General features: G+C 41.3%; 1 protein-coding gene and 1 long non-coding RNA gene across 3 annotated transcripts in view; one reads left to right on the forward strand and one right to left on the reverse strand.

Annotated features, from left to right (window-relative positions):
- Positions 1-3,390: 3,390 nt before the first annotated feature.
- Positions 3,391-16,048, reverse strand: LOC123604595. The gene is made up of 3 exons (XR_006715379.1): positions 15,909-16,048; positions 10,923-11,011; positions 3,391-3,636 (listed from the first exon to the last, which is right to left on the reverse strand). It is a non-coding gene; the product is annotated as an uncharacterized LOC123604595 (long non-coding RNA).
- Positions 16,049-16,185: 137 nt separating this feature from the next.
- The window catches only part of RAB37 (RAB37, member RAS oncogene family), a 55,686-nt gene continuing 52,586 nt past the window's right edge, over positions 16,186-19,285 (forward strand). For both annotated transcript variants that reach the window (XM_045490866.1, XM_045490870.1), the window contains exon 1: positions 16,186-16,543. In XM_045490866.1, coding sequence (XP_045346822.1) covers positions 16,478-16,543 — 66 coding nt within the window. In that variant the 5' untranslated portion in view covers positions 16,186-16,477. The remainder of the gene's footprint in view (positions 16,544-19,285) is intronic.

A 19,285-nucleotide genomic window follows, 5' to 3' on the forward strand; every position in this document is an offset into this window, starting at 1 on the left:
TTCTTATTTTCTAAACAGGACTGGTTGCATGTAAATGTTTTCTTAATGTTTATTTTATTTTTGAGAGAAGAGAGAGAGAGAGCATGAGCAGGGGAGGGGCAAAGAGAGAGAGGGAGACACAGAAGCCAAAACAGGCTCCAGGCTCCTAGCTGTCAGCACAGAGCCTGACCTAGGGCTTGAACCCACAAACCAAATGACCTGAGCCAAAGTCAGCACTCAACTGACTGAGCCATCCCAACACCCCAGAACTGGTTGCATTTTTAGATGTATTTTAGATTCAGTTTAGATTCATAGAATCCTATAAGTGAAATGTATGGCAGAATAGTGATGATGATTATGATGATTATGATGATGATGATGATGATGATGATGATGGAAGTAACAACAACCTTTCACTTTCTAAGTGCAAGATACTACAGAAGCTTTTTTATTAAGTCTTATATATTAACTCACCTTATCCTTACAACAGCCCTGTGTGGTATATATATTATCATCCGTATCTTACAGATGGGGTAACTGAGTCACAGAGAAGTTGTAGTGACATGCCCAAAGTCACACAACAGTAAGGGATGGATCAAGATTCAAAGCCAGTTAGTCTAGCTCTAGAGAAAAATAATATAAGTAGACATTCTTCCTAAGTAGAAACATAGGAATATGTTGCACTGTTTCAGGAGGATTCATCTTATAGAGCACTATGCTGAGCTCCGAGGGACTGGGGGTCATTCCCACTGTACTCTATACAAAAGATGCTCCCTAGAGTGACCTCATGTGGCCATCTGGGTCATGCCCTCCCTCCTTTCCTAAGAAATCTAGATGCTCTTCTTAATTCCATTCAGTATCCTCCTACTGCTCCACAGTTCTCCTAACCCCTCTTGGGGAAGTGAAGCCCTTTCTGAACAGTTCCTCAAAGCACAAAAGTTAAAAGGGATGTTAGAAGCCACTAATCCAGTAGTTCCTAAACTTGTCTTCTGACTTCATGTCAGAGTCACCCACAGAACATTATAGTCATGCAAATTCCCAAGTGTCACCCCAAGAGATTCTCATTCAGAAAGTCAGGGGAAATCTATATTTTTGATAAGGACACCCAACCTCTCCAGTGCTGAGGGAACCCATCTGAAGTCTCTATTGGGAAATATTCATAGACCACTTCCCTCCGAATCCAGTATTTGAATCTCCTCTACAGTATCCCTGCCGAATGGACACTCAGCCTGTGCAAGGAGCTCACATTACACCTCAGGTTAATAGCAGCTCCCATGGATTGAGCACCAACTATATGCCAAACATCCTTTTGCCCATTTATTCCTCACCACCCTGTCAGGAGGTATAATTCCTTCCCATTTTAAAAATGACAAAACTGAGGAGTTCCTGGTGGCTCAGTCGGTTAAGCGTCCAACTTCAGCTCAGGTCATGATCTCGTGGTTTGTGAGTTCAGGCCCCACACTGGGCTCTCTGCTGTCAGCACAGAGCCCACTTTGGACCCTCTATCCCCCTTTCTCTCTGCCCCTCCTCATTTGCTCTCTCTGTCTCTCTCTCTCAAAAATAAATAAAAACATTAAAAAATAGTTTTAAAAAATGACAAAACTGAGGGACGCCTGGGTGGCTCAGCCAGTTGTGTGCCTGTCTCTTGCTTTTGGTTCACAGTTCATGAGATCAAGCCCCACATCAGACCCCATGCTGACAGCAAGGAACCTGCTTGAGATTCTCTCTCCCTCTCTCTCTGCCCCATCCTCATTTGTGCATGCATGTGCATGCACACTCTTTCTCTCTCAAAACAAATAAACTTTTTATAAAAATGACAACACTGAGACTCAAAGATGTCAAGAAATTGCCCAATTCATAGACCTGGTAAGTGGCCCAGGTGGACCTTAAATCAGGTCTATTTGAACCAAAATCCCCGGTTTGTTTCAATATGTCACGTCTCTTTCCAGCAGAATGCCTTGCAGCCTTATCCCCTCACATGTTTTTTTAAGAACCAATTTGTTGTTTTAACTATTTTATAATTTTAAGTAATCTCTATTCCCAATGTGGGGCTCAAACCCACCACCCCAAGGTGAAGATTCATATGCCCTACCGACTGAGCCAGCCAGGCACCCCATTCCCCAGCATGGTTTGACATGAGGAATGTCACACTCTCCACCAAGACCAGGTCAGCACATGCAGGGAGTTTGGATAAATGCTTTGAAGACAGAGAAATAAAGACAAACATTCATGCATGCACCAAAGACATTTAGAAGAAAGCTCACAACAGTGCTGTTCACAGCAGATAAAAACCAGGTGCCCCCTGCAGTGAGAGATCAAATGAAAAATTTGTGATCTATTTACTCAACCAAACATACACAGCACTCAAAACAACAACCTACAGCAACATGCAAAAACAATTATAGCAACATAATTTTAAGTCAAAAAAAACCTAAAATACAAGATGTATTTTTAGAAATGCAATGTATTTTTAGATGCAACAAAACTACATAAAAAGATAGGAGTGATGGACATAGGAATCAGGATGATCACAACCTCAGAAGGAGGGATGGGTGGGGTGAGGGGTGGAAATATGGTTAAATGTAGGTTATTGTGATGGCCCTAGCTTTTGCTTTAGGTTCTTATTACATTAGAAGGAAGGGAAGGAGGGAGGGAGGGAGGGAAGGGAAGGAAAGACCATTTAAGGATGAGTGTGATGAGTGTGTCAGAGTTCAATTATTTTGATTACTCCAATTCTGTGCACCTAAGGTCCAATTTAAAGAAAACATTGGCAGGGCACCGGGGTAGTTCAGTCAGTTGAGCATCCATGACCCAGGTCATGATCCCAGGGTTGTGGGATAGAGCCCTGTGTCAGCTCTGTGCTGAGCATGGAGCCTACTTAAGAATCTCTCTCTCTCCCTCTCCCTCTCAAATAAGAAAGAAAGAAAGAAAGAAAGAAAGAAAGAAAGAAAATAAAGAGAAAATTGGCTAACAGATGCATAAATGGCTTAGTATCCTTGCATTATCAGATCTTGGAAGGAAGGATTCAATTCTCTTTTCCAAGTTTTGATGCTCAGGTCTGTGCCCAGAGTACCTTCTGCCTCTTCTGGAAAATACCTGAAACTGAATACACTGATCCCTGCAAGCAGGTGGCAGGCTGTGTAAGAGGGCCTGCCAGAATAGGATCATGGCCAAGTGGGGTGTGATTCCAGCAGACAGATCCTCAAAAATATGATACCTCCTACACAGAGATGCACATGCACACGCACGCACACACACAGGTGCACACACACAGGTGCACACACACAGGTGCATACACACACACACACACACACACACACCTGCTGCTGCTATGGAAAAAATCATTTCTTTCTTATGTGGAAAAGGGTTTAAGCTCCACAGAGAGGAGATAAAGCATAAGGGGTGGCTAAGAAGAATACAAGTAGTTTGCTGACTTTCTCATTTTGCCTGAGCTTCCCTGCATATTGGGCAAAAGAAGCTCACCTCCCTGGACTATGAGCTTAGTAGTTCTCCAACACACAGTTACCAACTTCTGAGACTCTGCCAGGGATAAATGTCCACAAGATGGAGAACGTGAGCTGCAAAGAGCTTTGAACTCAGTAGAGGGGCTGTGCCTGCCTGGATGCTCAGTTTGTCCCATGGTTGATAGCTGCTGGCCTGTGGGTGAAACAAGAGAGAGCTCAATACTAATGACCATTTACAAGGACCCCCGGTGCATGGAGCCCTAGCCCATGGGGGTTCCCCAGGTTCCTGGTAAGAGAGGCACCAGAACACTGCTCTCTGCTTTGTGGCATTCCCATTATGTACCAGTAACGGAGGTGTTGGCACAGATGTGGTACTTAGGTATCTCTGGAACGGAAAACACGCTCTGCTTCTCTCCTCTCCCCAACCCTGACCAAGTGGCAGGAAAGGTTGAAATTTAGAGTTAAAAAAAGTCCTCTATGCCAGGGCATTTTTCCATCTATGGAGCTAAAAGCCCTGAATGAATCTCCACAGTCCCTTTCTGAACCACAACTCCTGGTTGAGGATCCATGTGAAAAAGGCAGCTGCAGGATGTGGAAAACCTGTCAACTTGGGACTACACTTATGGGGACTGAATCTCAGCTCCATCTGCCACTGCTCAATCTTGATTAGTTTATTGTCCCTGATCTTCACCCCCACCACTCATAGAATATGAAGAAAAGTAGCCTTCTCCAGAGGATTATTGAGCAAGGTTAAATTAGATAACATGCAAAAGAGCCTGGCACATGGTGGTCATAATAAAAGTTCATTCATTCATTATCTATCTGTGCTCTCCCAGAAAATATCTAATAAAGAAGCTAGAGAAGACAAGGTAGCAAGAATCTAGTATCATGGAGAGTTGCCCACCTGACCTTATAGAGATTCTCCCTTATTGGAAGCTCCCTTATTGGAACTTCACCAATTTGACCCCGTGGGGTGCTAAGACAATGGAAGACACCATTTGGGCGTTTTCTCAGGAAACAAGAGGGGCATTCCCTCTCAAATGTTCCCCTCTCTGTAAAGAGAACTTTCCTACTAGTCTTCCTTTCTAATCTTATACTCTAATAAACTTTTGCTTGCTGCTCAAAAAAAAAAAAAAAGGGTGGGGGGGAAGAAGAGTTGGTGTTTGGAGGCACCTTCCTGAGTAAAGTCTTCCCTGCCCCCCATCTTCCTCCTCACCTCTGGGCAGACAGAGTTGGTCACCCTCTTCTCCAGACCTACAGCACATTCAGTCCACATTATCCACTACAATGACCCTCCCATATTGAGCACTCAATATATTCCAGGCACTGCACTGGGATGAGCACTTCCCATGCCTTATTTCATTTACTCCTCACAATAACCCAATGAAGGAGGAAAGTGAAGGTTAGCAAAGTGAATTAATATATCAAGTTGCAAAAACAAAAAATGGCAGAGCTAGAATTCAGACCTGTGTCTGTGTTTTTTTTAACCACTGCACCATACTGTCTCCCTTACATCCCATCACGGCTCTTATCACATTATATATATATATATTAGCCATGCCTAGTAGGCTGTCAGCTCTTCAGAGGCAGGAACTGTGGCTCTTTTATCTGCTTATCCCCAGCACCTACCACAGCGCCTGGCTAAGAACAAATGCATGAAGGAAGGAACCATCTTCTCCAAAATCCCAAGGGAAGAGGACAGCACCATTGTTCCTCCTAGGCCACTATCACTCATAATCTCTATCCCCATCCAAGCTTTGCAGCATGAGGAGAGGGCAGGTGGCTGCATATACAGGTTGCACCTTCCCTGTAGTGCTTTTCTCGCTCACATTAAGAGCCCAGAGCTTAGCCATGGGAGCAGTGCCAAGCCTTTCAGTGGAAGAGAGATGTTGCTGGATCTTTAATGTTAGGAAACCCATCCCATCTTTGCATTTCACAACTTCCTGCAGCATTAAATCCTTATAGGATTTATTCTGGGTATTTTCTTCAAATCCATTGAACTCAGCTGTTCTCTTGTTTCACATTCGTTACTACAGTTTATAGATTATTTCCTTAGTAACCCAAAATGAAACTGCAACTTAATCCCCACATGAGGTTCAGCTCAAACTTTCAGACTCAAAGTAGTATATTGGTTTAGAGTACGGAATCTGAAGTCACATATTCCTAGGTTCAAATTCCAACCTCCTATGTGAGTTTTGGTTTTTTTTTAAGTTTTTATTTATTTTTGAGACAGAGAGAGACAGAGCATGAGCAGGGAAGGGGCAGAGAGAGAGGGAAACACAGAATCTGAAGCAAGCTCCAGGCTCTGAGCTGTCAGCACAGAGCCCGACACGGGGCTTGAACTCAGACTGTAAGATCATGACCTGAGCCGAAGTCGGATGCTCAACCGACTGAGCCACCCAGGCGCCCCATATGTGAGCTTTTTAAAAATTTTTAAAGTTTATTTATTATTGAGAGACAGAGAGAGACAGGGCATGAGCATGGGAGGGGCAGAGAGAGAGAGAGAGACAAAATCTGAAGCAGCCTCCAGGCTCTGAGCTGTCAGCACAGAGCCTGACACGGAACTCTCTAACTCAGGAACCCCAATTTCATGACCTGAGCCAAAGCTGGACGTTTAAGAGACTGAGCCACCCAGGCGCCCCCTATGTGAGCTTTTTAAAACTCTGATCCTGTTTCCACTTCTGTAAAATGAATACAACAAAAACTATCTTATAGAATTACTAGTTAGATTAAATGAGAATATATGGGGCGCCTGGGTGGCTCAGTTGGTTAAGCCTCAGACTTTGGCTCAAGTCATGATTTCCCAGTTGGTGAGTTGAAGCCCCGCATTGGGCTCTGTGCTGACAGCTCAGAGCCTGGAACTTGCTTCGGATTCTGTGTCTCCTTCTCTCTCTGCACAAACTCCCTGACCACTCCTCTAAAACTTTAACCTGCTACAAATCCTGCCCACATACAGAGATATCAGAGCCATTCCCTTGCCTCATTAAGCATGAAGGTAACCAAAAATCCTTAGATTTTTTTAAAAATCTGAAACATAAAAGAAAATAAATAAATAGCAAAACTGACCCTAACAAAGCAGAGATCATTCAGGAACAGGAAAGAAATTTTAAAACAGAGAGATTTGAGAAGATACCACTTCCATAATACAAAGGTATAAAAAGGCATTGACCATGGTGGTTCCTCAAAAGATTAAAAATAGAATTACCATATGATTCAGCAATTTCACTTCTGGATATTTACCCTAAAGAATTCAAAGCATTGTCTCGAAGAGATATTTGTCCACCCATGTTCACAGCAGCATTCTTCACAAAAGCCAAAATGTGGAAGCAACCCAAGTATCCACTGGAAATGTGGTATGCACCCCTGTGTTTATTGCAACATTATTTACAATAGCCAAAGTATGGAAACAGCAGTGTCCATTGATAATTGAATGAATAAAGAAGTTGTGATATACACACACACACACACACACAATGGAATATTAGTTAGCCATTAAAAAAGAATGAAATCTTGCCATTTGCAACAACATGGTTGGGCCTACAGAGTAGAATGCTAAGTGAAATAAGCCAGTCAGAGAAAGACAAGACATGATTTCTCTCATATGTGGAATTTAAGAAACAAAACCAACAAGCAAAGGAAAAAGAGAGAGAGAGAGAAACCAGGAAACAGACGCTTAACTATAGAAAACAACTGATGGTTATCAGAGGGGAGATGGTTCGGGGATGGGTGAAATTGGTGATGGGGAATAAAAGCACACTGAGTAATGTATATAATTGTTGAATGGCTATATTGTACATCTTAAACTAATATAACACTGTATGCTAACTATACTGGAATTAAAATTAAAAACTTAATTTTTAAAAAAAGATTAACAAAAAAGTTGGAAAAAAAGAAAAGAAAATGTGGCACATACATACAATGGAATATTATTTGGCCTTTAAAAGAAAGGAGAGTCTGGGATGCCTGGGTGGCTCAGTCGGTTGAGTGTCCGACTTCAGCTTAGGTCATGATCTCATGGTTTGTGAGTTCAAGCCCCGCATCAGGCTCTGTGCTGACAGCTCAGAGCCTGGAGCCTACTTTGGATTCTGTGTCTCCCTTTCTCTCTGCCCCTCCCCCACTCACGGTCTGTCTCTTTTTCTTTCTCAAAAATAAATAAAAACATTTAAAAAATAAAAGGGAGAGTCTGAACCTGCTACAACATGGATGAGCCTTGAAGATATTATGGTAAGTGAAATAAGCCAGTAACAAAAACATACTCTATGATTCCACTCCAATGAGCTGCCTAGAATAGTCAGATTCAGAGACTGAAAGTAGAGGCTGGGGTGGCAGGAAATAAGGGGTTACTATTTGATGGGTACAGTTTCTCTTTTGAAGATAAAAAGAGTTCTGGAGATTGGTTTCATAACAATGTGAATGCAGTTAACATTACCAAACTACACACTTAAAAATCGTTAAGGTGGGGGGCGCCTGGGTGGCTCAGTTGGTTGAGAGTCCAACTCTTGATTTTGGCTCATGTCGTGATCTCATGGTTCATGAGTTTGAGCCCTGTGTCTGGCTCTGTGCTGACAGTGCAGAGCCTGCTTGGGATTCTCTCTCTCTCTCTCTCCCTCTCTTTCTGCCCCTCCCCAACTTGTGTGCATACTCTCTAACTCTAAATAAATAAACTTAAAAAAAATTAAGGGGTGCCTGGGTGGCTCAGTCGGTTAAGCCTCAAACTTTTGATTTCAACTCAGGTCATGATCTCATGGTTTTGTGAGTTTGAGCACCACATGGGCTCTGCACTGACAGCGGAGCCTGCTTGAGATTCTCCCTCTTTCTCTGCCCTTCCCCCTCTCACACTCTCCCTGTCTCTCTCAAAATAAATAAATAAGCTTTAAACAAAGTCATTAAGGTTTGGGGAGCCTGGCTGGCTCAGTCAGTAGAACATCCAGCTCTTTATCCCAGGGTAATAATGAATTCAAGGTGTAGACATCAATGAAATAAATAAAACTTAAAAAGCTATTAAGGTGGTGACTTTCATATTGTGTATATTTTATCACAATTTAAACATTTTGATTAAGAACAAAAAATAATTCTTAGAAATTGTAAGGAATTTTGCTAAAACTTTTTAAAAATGTTTTTATTTATCTTTGAGAAAGAGCATGAGCAGAGACAGAGGGAGACAGAGAATCCAAAGCAGGCTCTGTGCTGACAGCAGCGAACCTGATGTGGGGCGCGAACTCACAAAGCGTGAGATCATGACCTGAGCTGAGATTCAACACTCAACCAACTAAGCCACCCAGGCACCCTTTGCTAAAACTTTTAAACGTAATGTGAGGGCTTAAAGATGAGGTTGAGGAACTGTCCTACTTCACAGAACAAGTAGACAATGAGATGTAAAATGTGAGGGTTTTTTTAAAGAGCAAAAAGGGGGCACCAGGATGGCTCAGTTGGTTGATCCTCCAACTCTTGATTTCAGCTCAGGTCATGATCTCACATGTGTAGGACAGAGCCCCATGTTGAGCTCTACACTGAGCGTGGAGCCTGCTTGGGATTCTCTCTCTCCCTCTCTCTCTGCTCCTGCCCTGCTCGCATGATCTCTCTCTCTCTTAAAAATAAATAAATAAACATAAAAAAAAAATAAAAACAGCAAAAGTAACACGGATGCCTGACTAGCCCAGATGGTAGAGCATGTGACTCTTAATCTCAGGGTCATGCGTTCAAGCCTCATGTTGGGCTTGGAGCCTATTTAATAAATAGATAAACTCACCTTTATTTAATAATTTAAAAAAAGGAACAATCCAGAAAGCGCAACATCTCATTCCTTGGGAACTTCAGAAAATAATAGTGATAATTAAGGGGAGAAAAAAAAGTAAAATGAAAAGAATTTCCCAGAGAGGAAAAGTGACACACATCTTCAAACTAAAAGGGTCTGCTGAGTACCTAGCACAATAGATGTAAAAAGGTGTACAATTATATAAAGTAACATAAAACTTCAGAAAACTATGGATCAAGAAAAGATCCTAAAAGTTGCCAAAGAAAAATAAATAATGAAACAGCCCATTTCCAAAGCTGAGGAATTAGTCTGGCAACAGACCTTCGGTTAGCAACACCTTGAATTAGCAATACTACCTCCTGTTATGTACCAGAAGACAATTCAGTAATATCTTTAAGCTTATAGGAAATCATCTTCATTGTGAATCCCAAACCAAGCTGAAATCAAGTAAGAACAGAATAAGGACATTTTCAGATATGCAAAGACTCAGAAAGTCCACCTCCCATGCCCCCTTTTTAAGAAGTTTGTTGGGGGGTGACTGGCTGGCTCAATCAGTAGGGCATGTGACTCTTGGTCTAGGGGTTATGGGTTTAAGACCCACATTGGGTGTAGAGATTACTTAAAAATAAAAAAATAATTTTTAAGAGGTTATTTGAGTGCATTTTCCTCAAATACTTTCCATGAAGAGTAAACCAAGAAAAGTATGCCAAATTCATGAGGAAGTAAACTGAGAAAGAGGAAGGTATAAACCACAGGGAATACTGAACCCACATAGGAATAAGGCTAAAGGGCAATGTCAGGGTTATGGCCATGCAGCAGGCCCAGAAAGCAACATGGTCAGATTAAAGCAGGAAAATAAAGCCCTATAGCAGAGAGGTTTGTGAGATCATAGAGAAGAAAACTTGGAAAGTAAGTCTTGAGCAAATGATGAAGCCCTGGAATTAAATCTTTAATCTTCAAGCAATTAGAGGAGTGCCTGGGTGGCTCATTTGGTTAAACATCCAACTCTTGGTTTCACCTTAGGTCTTGACCTCACAGTACATGGGTTTGAGCCCCATGTATGGCTCTGCACAACCTGCTTGGATTCTCTCCCTCTCTCTCTGCCTCTCCCCACCCCCACCCCCGCTTCTCTCAAAAATAAATAAATAAATAAATAAATAAATAAATAAACATTTAAGACAAAAACACATTCGCATCAGACGAGGAAATGATTGAAAGGAATTAGAAAGGAATTTGAGCACCTGGGTGGCTCAGTCTGTTAAGTGTCTGACTTCAGCTCAGGTCATGATCTCACAGTTTGTGAGTTCAAGCCCTGCATTGGGCTCTGTGCTGACAGCTCAGAGCCTGGAGTCTACTTCAGATTCTGTGTCTCATTCTTTCTCTGCCCCTCCCCCACTTGTGCTCTGTCTCTCTCTGTCTCCCAAAAATAAATAAAAATGTAAAAAAAAAATTTTAAAGAAAGGAATTAAATGGTTTCCAAGAGAAAAGTGAAGACATTGACAATATAAAAGATACAAAGAAGAAGGTATGTATCTCTTCTTCCAATAAACAAATTGAAAGGCAATCAGAAACTTCAGAGAAAACAACAAATACATACAATGGCAAAGTACAGATTAAAACAATGCCTGATTTTAGCAATGGAGTTTTTATTTTTAAAAAGAATAAAAAATTTTAACTTGGTGATACAAGTCTTTGAAAATGAAATGTAAAGAATCATAACTTACTATTTAGCCCTGCACATGAACTATGTTTGCTTAATGATATCAGTTTAAATCCTGAAGACTTGGGAAGGTGTTCACATTTTAGAATAAACCTGTAAAAATTACAGAAGATGATAATTACACATTATATAACTATGATAACATTTAAAATGTGATTTCCATTCATTGGAAAACTTTGAAAATAAAAGTATACCTGACAATACCCCAGTAGCAACGAACATGTCAAGTACCCCAATCTTGGTTCCTGATACCACTTGCCAATAAAAGGAACCAGGGCTTCTTGAAGAAATTACTAATTCCAAGAGGACAGAATCAACAAGATAACCCCAGAGCTAGAATCCTAAAATCCTAGTTCCAGAAAGAAAGAAGTGTTCAAAACAAAACAAAGGATGTCAAAGAGGGATAAATGTTCAGTGGATAAACCCAACAAACACTACCTTAGTGAGGTGATCCAGGTTAATTAACATCATCAGTGATAAGTCTTACTTATAACACAACCTGTTAATATGATGTGTTGATAATGAAACTTTACCTCCATGGTCTTACTTTCAAAAAACACAGAACCTTGGTCTAACCAAGGGAAAAACATCAGCCAAATCCAAATTGAAGGACATTTTACAAAATACCTGACCAGTACTCCTTAAGCCTATCAAGGTAATCAAAAACAAAGAAAGTCTGAAAATTTTTCATAGTCTTAAGAAGCCTAAGGAAGCATAACACTTAAATGTAATGTGATATTTTGGATTGGGTCCTGGGAAAATACAAATAAAGTATGGATTTTAGTTGATAATAATATACCAACATTGGTTCATAGTTGTGACAAATGTAAAAATGTTAATAGTAGGGGAACCTGGGTGTGGGTGTACGATAATTCTCTACACTATTTATGCAACTCCTCTTTAAATATAAAATAATTCTAAAACAAAATGTTTATTTTTAAAAAGTATATCTGATAGAGGTTGGGAGATAAAGAGGGAAAAGAAGTGAAAGGAAGGGTGGGATGCTAATAAATGATGGTAAGATAAAAGCTTATCTTTCTTATTCTTAATCTTTCTGAAGGATAACTTGAAAGTAACAATAGCAACAATGTATTTAATGATTATGGCTTATGGATAAGTGAAATGAATGACAGCAATGTCACAAGGGGTGACAGGGAGAAATTGGGAATACTGTTTTTAAGGTACCTACACTGCACGTGAACCAGGAATGTCATCATTTGAAGATGGATTAAGTTTAGTTAAAAATATATACTGTTAACTCTAAGACAACAACTTAAAAGATTTTAAAGAAGAATTTTTTTATTGTTGTGCCAAGAAAGGAGATAAATGGAATTACACAAATTGCTCATTTAAAACCAGAGAATGCCGAAGGAAGAGGCACTTGGCAATGAATAAAATACAATTGCAAACATGACTGACATTAATCCAAATATATCAATAATCACTCTAAATATGAATGGCTTAATAAGCCAATTAAAAGAGATTGTCAGAGTGGATTTTTTAAAAAAAGACAACTACATGTTGTCTACAAAAACCCATTTTCTTTTTTTTTCTTTTTTTTTTCAATATATGAAATTTATTGTCAAATTGGTTTCCATACAACACCCAGTGCTCATCCCAAAAGGTCCCCTCCTCAATACCCATCACCCACCCTCCCCTCCCTCCCACCCCCCATCAACCCTCAGTTTGTTCTCAGTTTTTAAGAGTCTCTTATGCTTTGGCTCTTTCCCACTCTAACCTCTTTTTTTTTTTTTCTTCTTCTTCCTTCCCCTCCCCCATGGGTTTCTATTAAGTACAAAAACCCACTTTAAATATAAAGACACCAACAGGTTAAAAGTAAGGGAATGGAGAAAGTTATTCCATGCTAACACTGATCAAAAGAAAGCTGGAATAGCTATTTTAATTTCAGACAAAGAGGACTTCAGAAAAGAAAATTATCACTAATAAAGGGGGCACTACACAATGAAAAGGAGTCAATTCTCAAAAAAAAATGTGTTTGCATCTAAAAAACGGTGTCAAAATACACAAAGTAAAAACAGAACAAAACAGAGAAAAAGATGAATCCACAATTATGGTTGGAGACTTCAAAACCCTCTGTCACTAACTGATACATCTAGCATGCCCAAAATCAATAAAGATATAGTTGACTTGAAGAGCACTATCAATCAACTTGATCTGATTGTTACACTCCATCCAACAACAAAATACACATTCTTCTCAAGTTCACCTGAAACATTCCCCAAGATAGATGATAAAACACACCTTAGCAAATTTAAAAGAATAGAAATCACACAAGGTATGTCATTTTAAATTAGTAGTAGTAGTAGTTATTTGAGGAGCGCCTGGGTGGCTCAGTCAGTTAAGCGTCCGACTTTGGCTCAGGTCATGATCTCATCGTTTGTGAGTTCGAGCCCCGCATCGGGCTCTGTGCTGACAGCTCAGAGCCTGGAGCCTGCTTCAGAATATCTATTTTTCTTCACTTTTTTTTAGTTTTTTATTTTATTCTAGTACAGTTAACATACAGTGCTATATTAGTTTCAAGTGTAAAATATAGTGATTATTTTCCTTTACTGTTATTATTTGCTCAACAATATGCTTTCTGTTATCCTCTGCCTGGCTAATGCCTAAGCATTGTTCACTCAAAACTTAAAAATTAAAAACTTTAATATAGTATGACAAAAGCATAAAATTAATAATTGAAAAAATCTGTAGAAAATAATAAAATATTTATGACAGAAGAGATTAATGTCCTTAATATATAAAGAGATTTTATAAATCAATAAGAAAAAAATGAGTAAATTTATTCTTGGCTCTTAGCCCACACAGCAACCAGAATAGTATCTTTAAATTCCAAGTCCGACCATGTCACTCCCCTACTTAAAGTTCTTCAATGGCTTCATATTGCTCTTAAAATAGAGTCCAAAACCCTTAACATAGCCCACATGATCTTGTCCTTACCTACCTCTCTAGACATTTCTCCCATCATCCTTCTCCTCAACCTCTGTAGCTCCAGTCAGCCTAGTCTTTTTTTTTTTTTTTTTTTTTTTCAACGTTTATTTATTTTTGGGACAGAGAGAGACAAAGCATGAACGGGGGAGGGGCAGAGAGAGAGGGAGACACAGAATCGGAAACAGGCTCCAGGCTCTGAGCCATCAGCCCATAGCCTGACGCGGGGCTCGAACTCACGGACCGTGAGATCGTGACCTGGCTGAAGTCAGACGCTTAACCGACTGCGCCACCCAGGCGCCCCAGCCTAGTCTTTTTTCAGCTCCTTTTTTGTACATGCTGATCTCTCTTCCTAGAGTCACACTATCACTCCTTTCATTTGACTGATGCTCACTCTTTCTTCAGATATCAGCTTAAATATCATTTCTCAGGGAAGTCTTCTGTCATCAACTCCAGATCATTTTGGATCCTCTATAATATGTGCTATTAATAACCTTTGAGAAAACAGATGAAATCGTGTTTCTGAATCCTCAGAGCTCAGAAGCAGGCCCTGAGAAGGGTAAAATTTCCCAGGAATGTGAGGCTCAAGGGAAAGCTACCATTGGCTTCTGGAACCTTCTTATCTATGACAGTCATGGATGGTGAGGAAGCCCAAGAGAAAGTTGTGATGAGATCTTCTCCAAGCTATTAGTCCTTAAGTTTTTTGAATAGACAACTTAGGGAACATAATGAAATCTATGGGACTTCTCTCCAGAAAAAAAATGCATATAAGTAAAACTTCTGACAATGTTTTCAAAGGTTCACAATTCCCTAAAGTCTATCTATTCACCTCAGTCTAAGAACCCCAATAGTAGGCCTAATGAGAATCTCATACACACAAACACACCAGTTCCCTGCCTTTATTCATTTAATCACTTAATTCATTTAATCATTTAATTCACTTAATTACTCATTGAGTATCTACAGACTTCAGTAATAATAACACTTTATAAATGAAATTTGATTTATGGTTTAAAAAAAAGAAAAATTTTCGTGTACATTTTCATGTACATTTTGGCCATTAGCCAAAAAGAAGCTGAAATCCAGGAGTAAAACACACCCTTTTAACGTTAGGCCTGGCCCTTTCCCTCCATATTGACCAATGGCCAGTGGTAATAGGACTTGTGCCTAGTCATAGCCACCTGATGAACACCAGGGTCATCATAGGAGGACAACCCCCAGAGCCAAAATCTCAGCCCCCAATTCCCAGGGTGCCCAGTCCTATGCTCTCCTCTTCCAGATAGTGATGTAACTGTGAATGGAAGGTCCCAACAGAAGGCCTCCCCTGGTGTTTACATGAGGTAACCAGAGCTTCTCATCTCCCTGCTCACAGAGCATAATAGTTAACATTCTTTATGTTTTTAATATATGTCAGGCACCATTTAAGGCTATTTACATGAATTAACTTACTAAATCCTCAGAATACCACCAGAGAGTAGGTACTATTATTATCTCTATTTTGTGAACACTTAGGGAAGGTTAAGTAACTTGCTCAAGGTTATACAACTAACAATTTTCAGAGCCCAGATTTGAACTCTGGAGCCTGTACTCTTTTTTTTTTTTTTTTTCTTTCTTTTTTTTTTTATTTTTTTTTTTTTAATGTTTTATTCATTTTTGAGACAGAGAGAGACAGAGCATGAACGGGGGAGGGGCAGAGAGAGAGGGAGACACAGAATTGGAAGCAGGCTCCAGGCTCTGAGCCATCAGCCCAGAGCCCGACGCGGGGCTCGAACTCACGGACCGTGAGATCGTGACCTGGCTGAAGTCGGACGCTTAACCGACTGCACCACCCAGGCGCCCCTGGAGCCTGTACTCTTAATTAAGCCACCAGTCTGCCTTTCCTGAGCCAACTGTTCCTACCTTTTGTGGGTCAAGTGCACGCTAGAGAGTGTAATTAAAGCTCTGGACCCTCTCCCTGGGAAAATGCGGGTAAGCAGAATTTTGCAAAATATTTCAGGACTTCAAGGACTCTCATGGCCCATCGTCTATGAACCTCAATACATACTGGAGAGAGCTGTCCGGGACCAAAACAGAAGCTGCGCCAGCACCGCAGGACTTCGCCCCTGCAAACACGGGAGGAGAGCTGAGCTGCGTGGTATGACGGGGATGCTCGCTCACTGAGAATCAGGAAGAGTGAGCTCCTGGGACCGCAATGCCCTGGGAACGCAGCAGACGCTGAGCCTCCGAAGTCCGGTAGCTGAACCAGATACACACGGACCACCAGCTAGACTGAAATCTTGTATCTCTGCCAGCACCCTGGAGTCACAAGACGGGGGATTCTGGGCGGACGGGATCTCAGAACTCCGGTCCCGGGCGCCGGGAGACGGTATCGCTGTTCCTGGTGCTGAAACGCCGCGGTTGCGAAGGGGAACCGCCGCCTGCCTGCCCACCCCCCACCGCGTCCCCGGTACAGCGCCGCAACCTCTGTGAGAGCTGTCCAGTGCTGAACCCGGATGCGGCCGGGCCCGCGGGGCTAGACCCGAGCCTGCCGCACCCAGCGGAGCCCGGACCGAGCTTTTGGGAGCGCTGACGCAGAGAGCTGGAAGGCGAGAAGCAGTGGGCTCCACGCCGGGCATGGACCAGCAGAGACTGGACTCCTACCAGTGGGGAGCTAGCTTCAATGAGCACGTCCTTCATAAGGTAAGATCTCCGGCAGTCCCCTGCCCCCATCCCAACGCTGGGAGAGGGCGCCATCAGCAAGAGTTCTCTCCACTCCCCTGACTTGGCTTTGGGACTTAAAGAGAAACCAGTCCATATCTGTGAGCCTGGGAGCCCCTTCTGTTGGATCCTGTTTGCTGCTCAAAATAGGCTTGCGTAAACACTGGGGGAGGGGCCGACGCCTCAGATTGTCAGGATCTCTGTTCATTTATTTAAGTCACCTGTGTCCCTTTCTCACTCACTTCCTCCTGCCTCAGATCCATTTGAACTCCTGTGTACCCTGAGCACCCTTGCCCGTCCGTGACCCTTCTGGTTGGCTGTTTGTCCTCTCACCCTTCCTTCACAAGCTCCGGCCCTGTTATGTCTGGGAGTTGTGGTCACAGACCTGAATTCCTGGCCAACTTGGGTGAAATCACACATAGAAATGATCTACAGCAGGAATTAGACTCCCTCCTGGCTCCAGAAAGCTGCCCTCTGGCCACAACTTGCTCTTAGCCCACCGGAAAGCATTTGCTTGTTTCAAAGCTGTAACTCATCCCTTGCTTCCCTCATTCAAATTTCTTATGCAACTCAATCCCCAATAATGTAGGTTTCCTCTCAGAGTGATCGCTGGGGGAACGTAGCAGCCTCTCTCTAGGCAAGTCTTTTAATCCAAAATCCATCACCTTGAAAGAATCAGAGCCTATATTTGCCACAAGAAGTCATTATTGCCTCATCCTTTTCTCTGCCTTCCTCATTGAGCCCTTATATTTCCTACTTTGCTAATACCAATTTATCTCTTAGTCCCCTGACTAAGGTCCTATACTCGGAGGTTATAGATCCTACACTCGGAGATTATTTAAATCAAAATATCACTTTAAAAATTTCGTGAATGTGGGGCACTGGCTGGCTCAGTCAGGAGAGCATGTGACTCTTGATCTCAAGGTCATGAGTTTGAGCCCTACATTGTGTGTAGAGATTATTTAAGTAAATAAATACATTTTAAATAAACAAATGATAAAAAATTCCATGAATGCAAGCTCTGAAATAATCCAATCCACTCTATTCCCCTGTTACACAGTTTATATTTGAGGAAACTAAAGTCCGGAGAGGTAAAGTGACTTGTGCAAGAAAATAAGGTGGTAAATGGCAGAGCTTGTGCTAAAAGCCAGGAACCATGACTTCAAGTCTAATACCTTTTTCTCTGTACAAGTGTGGTCCACAGGCCAGCAGCACTGGCCTTACTTGGGAGCTTGTTAAAAATGGGAAATCTCAGGCCCCACCCAAGACCTACTATTTGAATTTGTATTTTAAAACAATCCTTAGGAAATAAATATGCACAGTAAAGTTTCAGACGAATGGGCCTGCATCACACTGGCTATTTACTTCTTTTCATGTTTATTTATTCTTGAGAGAAAGAGACAGAGTGTGAGCAAGGGAGGGGCAGAAAGAGAGAGAGAGAGACAGACAGAATCTGAAGCAGGCTCCAGGCTCTGAGCTATCAGCGCAGAGCCTGATACAGTGCTCGAACTCACAAACCACAAAATCATGACCTGAGCGAAATTCAGACGCTTAACCAACTGAGCCACCCAGGTGCCCCCACACTGGCTATTTCTGACACAAGTGAAGGAAAATCAACTAACAGAAGTGCATCTGTAAATTTAAATAGTCCACGTGACTTCTCCCTCCAGATCCCTGAACCCCTAAACGTATAGAGAAAGAGAGAGATGTATAACAACTACCCCAGCCAGGAGGTTTTAAATCAGTTACAGTCTGAAGTAAACTAGAGTAAGATGTAATTCTTTAAGGTTGTGAATCTAGCCTCAGTAGAATGTGCATTCAAGCAAAGGCACATAATTACAAATCAATTACAATAGCATCCTGGTAATTAGATATATGAGTCTCTCCAAGTTTAAAACATCTTATAAAGATGTAAATACTCATGTTGGTGCTTTAAGATTTGGAAGTCAAAGTTGTCAAATTATTGCTTAGTGTGACTTTTTCCACCTCAATTACCCACATATGAAATATAGGATGTAGCCCACAAGAACTTCACTTCCTTTGGGTTTATTTACCACCGAATTGGGAGAGAACCTGTTCTGACAACTTCCGATATATTTGAAGACAAATGTCTACTTAGTACTTGTGAATGCTTGGTTTCTTCAGCTTGATTGTGAGCATCTTGACAGCAGATGCTGCACTCAAACCTTCCGGTAACCGACAGAGTAATGTATGTATAGAAAGTTTCCTTTTCATATAATGCTGATCACCTCCTCCTAATGTGATTTTATTATTGTGAATGATTTTTTAATGTGATCCACCTAAGAACCTTTATGTAAAAGGGCAGGGAATAAACATACTTGTATTATGCTTAGGTTTGCTATATAATAGAGTCCAAGAAATTCTTGTTGATTCATTAGAACATATTGGCCATGGGAAGCAGAGTTCCCCTCCAACATTAGTTGCCAGAAAGAATGATTTTTAAGATCAAGTTTTTATTGAAGTATAACAAACACAAGAAAACCTCAAATCATATGTGTACATCCTGATGCATTACCACAAAGTGAGCACCTCTGTGCAACCACTACCAAGATTAAAAGACAGAACCTTGCCAGCTTCCCAGGAATCCCACACACACACCTTTCCACATACTCTCCCTTCGCCTCTCCAGAAGTTACCTTTACAGAGGGGAAAGTATCATTTAATGTTTTGACAGGACTTCCAGATTTTATGTAGGATAGTTTT

The sequence above is a fragment of the Leopardus geoffroyi genome, chromosome E1, assembly GCF_018350155.1.
Source record: "Leopardus geoffroyi isolate Oge1 chromosome E1, O.geoffroyi_Oge1_pat1.0, whole genome shotgun sequence".
Classification (NCBI taxonomy): domain Eukaryota; kingdom Metazoa; phylum Chordata; class Mammalia; order Carnivora; family Felidae; genus Leopardus; species Leopardus geoffroyi.